This window comes from Myotis lucifugus, unplaced genomic scaffold, assembly GCF_000147115.1.
Source record: "Myotis lucifugus unplaced genomic scaffold, Myoluc2.0 scaffold_12, whole genome shotgun sequence".
Taxonomy (NCBI): Eukaryota; Metazoa; Chordata; class Mammalia; order Chiroptera; family Vespertilionidae; genus Myotis; species Myotis lucifugus.
In genome coordinates this window covers 27767-37001 of record NW_005871060.1, presented here as the reverse complement: position 1 = coordinate 37001, position 9235 = coordinate 27767, and the positions used below count along the sequence as shown (strand labels likewise).

Genomic DNA, 9235 nt, shown 5'->3' with positions numbered 1-9235 from the left:
ATGCCATAGCTACTGGCCGGTCAGCCAGTCACTTAGGCTTTTATATATATAGATATATAGATTTCAGAGAGGAAGAGAGACAGAAACATCAATGATGAGAATCATTGATTGGCTGCTTCCTGCATACCACCCACTGGGGACCGAGCCTGCAACCCAGGCATGTGCCCTGACTGGAATCGAACTGTGCCCTCCTGGTTCATAGGTTGACGCTCAACCACTGAACCATACCACTGGGCAGGATGTAGGGTTTTGACACTTAATTTTTCTTTTATGTTATTTTCTCACTGGTGGACTGTGGACCTTCCAAACATTAAATTCTCATCTTAATGGAACTGTTTTCGAGATCAGGCACAGATCCACGTCTAGATAATATGGCATTTTAACCTATTGATTTTGTTCCACTTTAGCAGAGGACGATTATTCTCGTGTCAGCATTTGACTTTCTTCAAATTCTTAGGATAGGGTTGGCTCCCTACCTGCTTATGACTTTACAATTCAATCAAAGTGAAAACTTACTTACGTGTAAGTAAAAGGAGGAAGGAAGATAAAAGAATGAACTGTTTGGGTGAAAATAGCAAGAGACTGGCAGATACGCATTAAAATAACCCATTTTTCCTAATCTCTTGTTGTGTTTCTTAATTTTCCTTAATTGTGGGAGCTTGAAGAAGTATACAAGTACATGTTCACCATTTCTGTGAAGTAAGTGGCACTTAAATTCCCCCCACCTCTACTTAACAGATGAGTAACATTTTTATTATGTAAAAAGCTAGTGATAACATTGCGTCTAGGGTCAGAATATTTCATTTGTAGTTCAATAGCTACTTTGAACAGAAGTTAGTGACAGGAAGATTTTAATTACTTGATTTTGAAGTTTTCTAATCTTACGAAAAAATTGCTGATAAATTCATTTGGAATATAGTATTGCTTTCATGGGTAACTAAATAGGGATGGTTAGCTGTTACGCCTCAAAGCTTATTTAATCCATAGTCAATTAAATGATAGTACTTTGGAGACCAGACCCTTCTGAGCACTCTCCCATAAACCTGGGCTCTTGGAGAACTTTGGGTCTGAACTCATGGATTGGGACAAAAAAGCACAGTATTCTTGAACAATGTGGAACTTTCATGAACATTTCTATTAAATTACATCCTGTTTTACCTGAAACTATTCTCATTAGCCTATCCCAGGTTACTTGACTTAAATCTTGGCATCACATCATAAACTATTCTCTTCCAAGATTTGAAAACTGTACCTTTATGGATCATAATGATCAGGTGCCTCCTGGTGGTTAGAAAACCTGGCATTTCCTTGAAGCCTGCACAAAGGTAAGGGCATAAACTGGATGGGCATAAGTCATTCAATAGAAAAAGTGAAAAGTGCATGCTGTACCTCGAAGATCAAACTAGGAGAAGCTAAATATGTACTTCATTCTTTTTGCAAGATTGGTATGAAGTTGGTTATCCGTAGAGAACTACATGTTTTATCTACAGGTGATGTCCAATATTAGTGTGGAAGGGGAGGGGAGGTTTGGGAAGGGGCGGTTCCCCAAATGTCAGATACAACTGATTTGTCAGAAATGTTCTTGAAATTATGCCTCTGGCTCTGAAGGAACTAGAGCATAGCTCTTCAGTCACGCTGATGTGAGCATCTGAGCCTGCATTCCCACCATTGAGGGGACTTAGACATTGCTTTCTGCCCCCCACCCCAAGAAGTATTTTTTCTTTTCTCCTGTGTTGTTAAACCAACATGTGTGCATGTCCTCTGCACTCTGCATACCTGGATTTCCAAGCTGCCGAATTTACTCAGTCTAGAGTTCCTGAAACCAGAAAGCACAGTGGCCTTTCACTAAAAATGTGATTCAGTCACCAATGCTTAGCCAACATGGTGGGAGCTCGTTATCTTCATCCTTAAGGCAGTTTGTACATTTTCAACTGGAAAGGGTAGGTACTGTGCCAAATGTTCCCACAATCATCCTGGGAGATAGCATGCCTTGTGCACATTATCAAGTTGAGGGTTGGATGATTGTCCAATGCCGTATAGCTAAGACTTTTTAACAAATTTCAAAGTCCAACTCATCTCAAATTTTTAGCCTTTATATTTGATACCATTAAATTTTTTCTAGCATAATTGTTACTTCTGAAGCCTCCAGAATTCTTGAAATTAGCCTTTAAACTGTGTTAATACAGTGTCTCCTACACCTGTTATTGTCTTGAGCTTTGGCCACTAGATGGTGCTTCTAGGAAAATGAAACATCTTAAATTTCTGGGAGAAATTGAGTTGTTTGGTTTACTGTATGGGAATGAGTAGTTGAACACTCATCTCTTGTTGCAAGGCAATATTCAACATCAATTGCAATTACAAATTCACGTTACAATATGCCAGGATTGTTGACCTGTTACACAACAGTGGGACAAAGAATAGCATAGGCCTAGTGAACTGGCTTCTCACTTCTCAGAAACAGCTTATTTGGGCAAGAGGACACTGCAAAATAAAAGGCAACCTTAAGCAACTACTGAAAAGCAATTGGTGGTGGTACGCTTTTGCTTTTCAGAATATGATCTATCCAGCAATTTAGCATAGAAAGGGCTTACCTTTTTACTCAAGAAGTTTGCTTATAAGGTATACGGAAAGAGTGCAATTCATGGTTCCTGACTATATCTCCAGCACCTGATGTAGGCCTAATGCTGAATATAGAATAAAAAAGTATTTGGAAAGAGGGAGGGTGTGGGAAAGGTGGGTGGATGGATGGGAATAAGGGCAAGGAGAGGTCTAAAAGCATTCATTGTACAGAGAATGTGTGGTTGAGCCAAGCTCTATATAGAATGTTTTTCTGTACGCTCCCCCCCATACACACTTGTCTTGTGGGACAGGGACCAACCTTGTTACGTAATAGCCTCTGCCTCCTCTGATCTATCAAGATGCAATAATTTTGAAGTTTCCACAGCGAACTGAAAATGTCATTCAACTCATAGCGCTGAGTATGAGCCAGATGTGAGTCATGTGTATCTCACCTGAATGTCCCACTGACAACCAAAAGATCTCACTTGTATATAGCTACTTGTCAGAATAGTAATGTTGGAGAGAGAGGTGAGTGGATACCTAGACTCACAATGAACATATCCTCGCCCCTCACCAGCCTTGGGGGTGCCAGTTGCCTGCTAGAGATTGTTCTGAAAGCCCAATGGGTCAATCACAAGGACTAAACACCATGGCCTTCAGAATTCAAGTACAAGGGTATTCAAAGTGAGCTGCATGCCATCCATGCCGATCTCCAGGGTGGAAAGATAAGTCATCTGCTAAGCAAAAGGTTTTGTGTAGAAACGTCATTTGAATAGTGAAAATTATGTCCTTAGTTTTTCAGATATTGGAACTTTTTACCCATAAGCTGGGCCAACGATAGGCAAAAATAAAACCAAAAAACTGAAATAACTAAGAAGGAAGTTTCATTTGAAGGTATAGTTGATGGGAAAGTTTGGCCAACCATATTAGAAAGATGACCTAATTTTATCTGCCCCACTTCAGCACATACTGATTCAGGAAATCAATCTACTAATGCTGCGGCAGCATCTGGCAGACCAGGCCACACCTGGAGCAATAAAGCACAGCCTGTATCTGAAACCAAGTAATATTTTTAAAGATTGAATGGGAAATAGCTTACCAATGCAAATAGGTTTTGGGGATAAATTCTTGCTTTTTCCGTCTACCATGGAATAAGTGAATTTTTATTACTGATAATTAGCTCTGCGATGGTTTCATAGCCAGAACTTGAGAACCTACCAGTGTTATCAGCACTTGAGAAAAGGAACCCCATTGAAGTAAAATGCCGGCTAAATGGAGAGAGGGCAGTGCATTAGACCAGTGGTGTGTGTCTGTGATCAGCTTTTCCTCCGTAACTGAGCAGAGGCCAATCCTATAGAATAAAAGCCTAATATGCAAATTGTTCCCTTGGGCAGTCATTTGACCGCTGGCTATGATGTGTGCTGATGACCAAGGGGCTGCGCAGAACATGGCAGGTGACACAGCGTTGGCAGCAGACAGCAGTGGAGGCGCTGCCAGCCCCGATGGGCCCCGATGAGAGCGGGACCACGGTAGGATGGTGGAGCAGGTAAGCAGGCAGCGCCAGGTCAAGGCAGGTGCGAGTGGGGGCCTGATCGCCCCACCCATTGCTCCACAGACAGTGACTAGCAGCAGCGGCAAGGGGCGCTGAGGGAGCCAGGCAGGGGATCGCCCAGCAGGTGGGATGGTGGGGCAGGTGAGGGGGTGGCATCAGGCCAAGGTGGGGTGCCAGGCAGGGCTTCGGGGCTGTGAGGCTGTGGGTGCGAGCTGGGGCCCATCTCTGCAGGCCACCCTGAGGGACCCCACCCATGCACGAATTCGTGCACAGGGTCTCTATCTACTTATAATAGCTTGTTCCCTAATCCCTCTCATTAAGATGATTACTATTACACTCCCTTTAATCAGAGGTCTAAAAAGGAAAAAAAGGAATAGCAACAATAGACTACATATCTCTCTACTTAAAATATCCTGCCTAATTTGATTTTTAAATATTGGTCAATAAATGTCTACAACCGAATGCAGAATTTGTTTTTAAAATGAGTGCTAGGGTAAAGTTGATATTAAAATATTAAAAATAAGGAGTTTAAAAATTTAAAGTTTTTTAGTGACTACAGTGGTTTCACAGGCAATAGTTTACCATATAATTGGTATGTTAATTTGTCATGTTCTAGCATTAAATGAGTGAGTACCCACCCATCCTCCCCCTCCAGCTACTGGTCACTAGCAGATTTCTATCCTTACAGGTTATACTTGAAGGGATGGCTCTTTACTCATAATTTGATCATTTAATGACTCAGATGAATCTGACTATTGCATTTAATCACAGTGTCTAAGTAAAAAAAGACATGCTCATCTAATTGCTCTAAACTTCTTTCCAAGAATTCAATGATTCGAGAGGCAGGGGCTGTTCCTTCATCTCACCCTCCAACAGAAGCCTGTGTCACCATTCTTAAGTAGAGGGGACATTCCAAAGGATCTTCGCATGCAACTCGTGCCACCAACGTTTCTGTGATCTACCTACTGTGGGGCTGAAAAAGGATGGAAACAAGCAAAAACTATAGACGAGTAGTGAGGTTAAAGGGCAACTTAAAAGCCACCTGGTATTCTGAGAAGACTGGATCAGAACCACTGCTAACGAGGCTGTTGTCTGGGACGGGCTGGGTGCTTTTTCAGGGTTCACTTCCCATGGCCCAAGACACAACTCTGGACAGAGCTTCACATAAATACAAAGGCAGGGATGGACCAGGAAGTTACTGTAAGGTCCCTTTAAATATAAACTGAGTCCCAGAGGCAGGAAAGTATCTACCCAGGACTGGCACATTTGAAACATGTAGGTCAAAACCTCTGACAGCAGAAGGTTTTTTGTGTATGTGTGTCTGAGATGAGACCATTTTAAGAGAATTCTTTGACTTCACTTAAATTTCTCCTTGAGCTTAAAACTAGCTTAATTTTGATACCAGAACTAAGTTTGAATAACCAATACATAAAGCAGAACTGGCTTTTTTTTTTTTGCAAAACAGAATCCCAAACCCAAAACAATAAGGGATGCAGGTAACAGAAAAAGAGTCAAATAAAACAACAGAAGTTCGTGAATTTAAAGGAAGGATGCCCACTTCTCTCTCTCAAGAGGCAGATGGTCAGCTGAAAAATAAAAACATTGTATCAGTAGAACACACCAACTAAAAAAAGATGCAGCCATCTCTGTTCATGCAATACCAAATATTTAAGAAAAAAACCCACCCAAACTCCAAAACAACCCATAAAATTAACGAAGGGAAGAAAAATGTTGCCCAGATCTCATGGCCTGATTTATGGTTGAGAAGGTCCTAATGGGGTTGTTCAGAATGTCATTCATGGGGCAGAGGTACGGAGTTAACATGAGGTCAAGTTTGTGAACCCTGCAGGTGGGGCCGCCTCAGGTCAGGGCACGTGCTGTCTTCAGTCCGTGAATTCTTGGACAGCAACGTCAAGAACCTGACTGTTAAGCAAGAGAGTCCCGACACAGGGCTACCTTGGGTCTTGGCCCCAGTTCTGTTTCACTCGATTTCCTTTGTAAATAGTATAACTTTTTGGTAGTGATAAGTCACTTCAGTAACCACTATGGGTAGTGGCTTGTAAACAGACATTGACAAATACAAACAACAGTGAAATAGTCAACCCAGACTTTAAAAGGAGGCGATGGTGGAAATGAGGTAACTCTTCCCCAACACGTGTGAACAGACAGCTCCTGCTCTTCTAATGCTCTATGTCCATTAGGAGAGAGTAGGGCTTGTCAACAGGATGGTTACATAAAGAAGAAGCTACAGAAGAGAAAAAAGAAAGTTCAGATTCAAATGTGGTTCATAAAGGCTTAAAAATAAGAGTGTCTCTCTAACGAACTGGGAGAGGACAGCAGGGTCAGTTAAAGGGACCACTTCCCTGAGCACAGGTGTGAGCGCAGCAGCGCCGGCAGCAAAGGCCAGGCACGAAGAGGTGCCTCCGCTGGGCCTGGGCAGTGGGCACCAGGGGACACTGGCCAGGACGGAAGGGCTTGGGAATGGAGGGGGGAAGTGGTAGAGACGGCCTGTGAAGCACAGGACACCAGATGGTATCTTGGCGAAATGGGTGCTGCCCACCAGACGAGGCAAGGAAGCCAGGGCCTCTTCCCTGTTCCTTTTTTCCCATGTAATCAGCATGGGTGCACATGCATATCAAACAGGGACTAAAAGAACTCACAAAAGGGCACACGATGTTTGGGTAAAAATATATTTCCCCCCACGCTGTGTGTTGGCACTAGTGATATATGCATAGATTACCTGGCCACTCTCCTGCCGTAACAGACACCACATTACTGAGCATGTTTGCTAAGTGATTACCCTCATACTTGAAAAAATGATATGCTTCACATCGATACAATTATTTTAGTTTTTTTAAAAAAAGACAAGGCAAACATGCAGCTTACATATATGACAATTTTGCATTAACACTGAAAGTAGATTACACAACAGTTTTAGAAACACATTGGTTATTTTCAAATAGCAAAATGACAATGATCTACAACTACAGTTTAAGGCATATCAGCATATTTTAAAATTAAGAAATAGACAAAGTTCTAATGCTGTTCACAGCTTAATTTTCAATTTATTAAAAAAATTCCCTTCATACCTACATACAATCTAGACTTTGTAGGTCATAATTTCCACTCAGGAGTCATACATACATATTCTGTTAATGGAACCAAGACTTCTGGAAGCTGAGACTTGACAGTTTCACACACTTGCAAATGAAACAGCAGATGGTCTGAATGGACAGCTTTGGTAGGACCACACAGAGACAGTATGACAAAGGTGGTAACAGCTGAAAAGCCTGATCAAACTGTATGTGAAACACATGGACATGTCAAGGAAGTGAGGAAACCAAGTCTATTTGTTTGAGGTGCACAGATGTGAAGAATATTTTTATTGCTGGTGAGATTACAAAGCAGAGGAGGAAGATAAGTAGCCTGTGCCCAGCTTTACGTTAAATGTCCCCATTGGAGGTGCCCTTTCTGGACAGAATCCTGACCAATTAATAAAGAGCCTAAGCTGGAAACACAGTCTGACCTCCCAATAAATTCTCATAAATGTTTTCCCACCACATCCTACTGCATGCACAACTACTACGGTATCTGAAGTCCAGGAGAGGCACAAGGTTGGCCATTATGATTGAACAGGGGAGGGGCCAGCTGGAGCTGCCTGGCTTAAAAAAAAGAGGTGATCACTGCCCGCCGTTAGCACGAGGGCCAGGCCATTCAAGCAAGATCACAAAAAATTAAACAGCCATAGAGGCAGCCTAGCATAAGCAATATTTCCTCTTGATTTTCTCCAGTCGAAGGTGGTAGTTCCTCATTCTAACTGTATTTACATAGAACCAAGGGCCCTCTGTAATATATCTGACACCCACAGTGCTGTGTGGTGGGGGACTAGTAATTTCTGACTTCCATACTGATATCAAAGAAAAATTGAATTTATGTGTTTCTCATGAAAAATGATATAAAATTGGCCATTTTAAATATAGTTAGCTTTTATTTTTAAACCAAAAGCTTCTCAAACCATTACTTCCCTTTCCCCCTCCAAAAAGGAAAAAAAAAATCCACCTATCCCATGTTTCTCTAATTTTAAAGTCAGAAAAATCTCAAAGGTTTCTTACTACCGTACTTACATGCAAAGGCGAAAGCACATCCAATTAGATTGGAGGGTATCATTTACTCCGTGCAGAGCCAAGGACTACTGTGAAAAAAGGCACAGATACAGAAAGAAGGACAGCAATAACAAACCAAACAGGGCCAGGGAGCAGGGGTAGGAGAAAGTTCAGAAGCAACGCATTTTTAAAAAGCTTCTCTAGACTATATATTTCTTTTGGCTTTTTATTCTCTGACTCTCCATATGATTTCTCTTACTGTGAAAATTTAATGGGGAAAAATCAATCAATAATCTTGGAATCAAAGTCAGCTGGATGCCTTTCACGGCTAGGCTCGCTTTAAAGAGGGTTTAGTGATGCTCTAAAAATGATCTTAAAGTGATGCATTTTGAGAATTTAGAAGTGTATTTTCTGTTACAAAGCACAAAAATGCTCACACAAGCAGCGGCTGGGACAAGCATACAACACGAGGATTCAAGCTTTTGTCTGGTGCAAGCAAATGAGCAAATTCAGCCCGTGGTTAGAATCAGCAAGCCATCCGATAGCCGCTGCTCCACAGCCAGCATCACACTAGAATCGTAAAAAGAAAAAAAAAAGACAAAAACAGAAACCTTGGCCCAGTTACCCTGAAACCTGTCTCTGTATCACTAACGCTGCTCCTAGTTTGCAGTTCTGTCCCAGCTTCGTTAGTGCTTCAATGAAACCGATTTCTTAACTTGGCCTAATTAAGCCAAATCAGTTCATGGAAGACCATTCCTTTCCCCTAAGAGTATGGTTGAGGACCAAGAGAAGGGAAAAATAATCTTGACTGGAATCATCTATAGACTTAAAAATGTGTGTGTGTGTTTGTGTCAGGGGAGGTGCAGTGCACTCTATGCTATTTATGTAGGACTAGTAAGTCCAGAAGGAAAATGCCGAAGGAAATACTAAAGCATCGAGCTCATGAGAATGCAGTCTTTCATGTAAGAACAGGAGACTATAGAGTTAGAGGGAAAGCTGGTAGGATCTTGTTATTAGGAGG

General features: G+C 41.8%; 1 protein-coding gene across 1 annotated transcript in view; it reads right to left on the bottom strand.

The window, feature by feature from the left end:
* Positions 1-5617: 5617 nt before the first annotated feature.
* The window catches only part of SEPT11 (septin 11), a 25416-nt gene continuing 21798 nt past the window's right edge, over positions 5618-9235 (bottom strand). Inside the window, exon 7 of the mRNA XM_023750307.1 lies at positions 5618-6356. Within this exon, the coding sequence (XP_023606075.1) occupies positions 6341-6356 (16 nt within the window). The 3' untranslated portion in view covers positions 5618-6340. The remainder of the gene's footprint in view (positions 6357-9235) is intronic.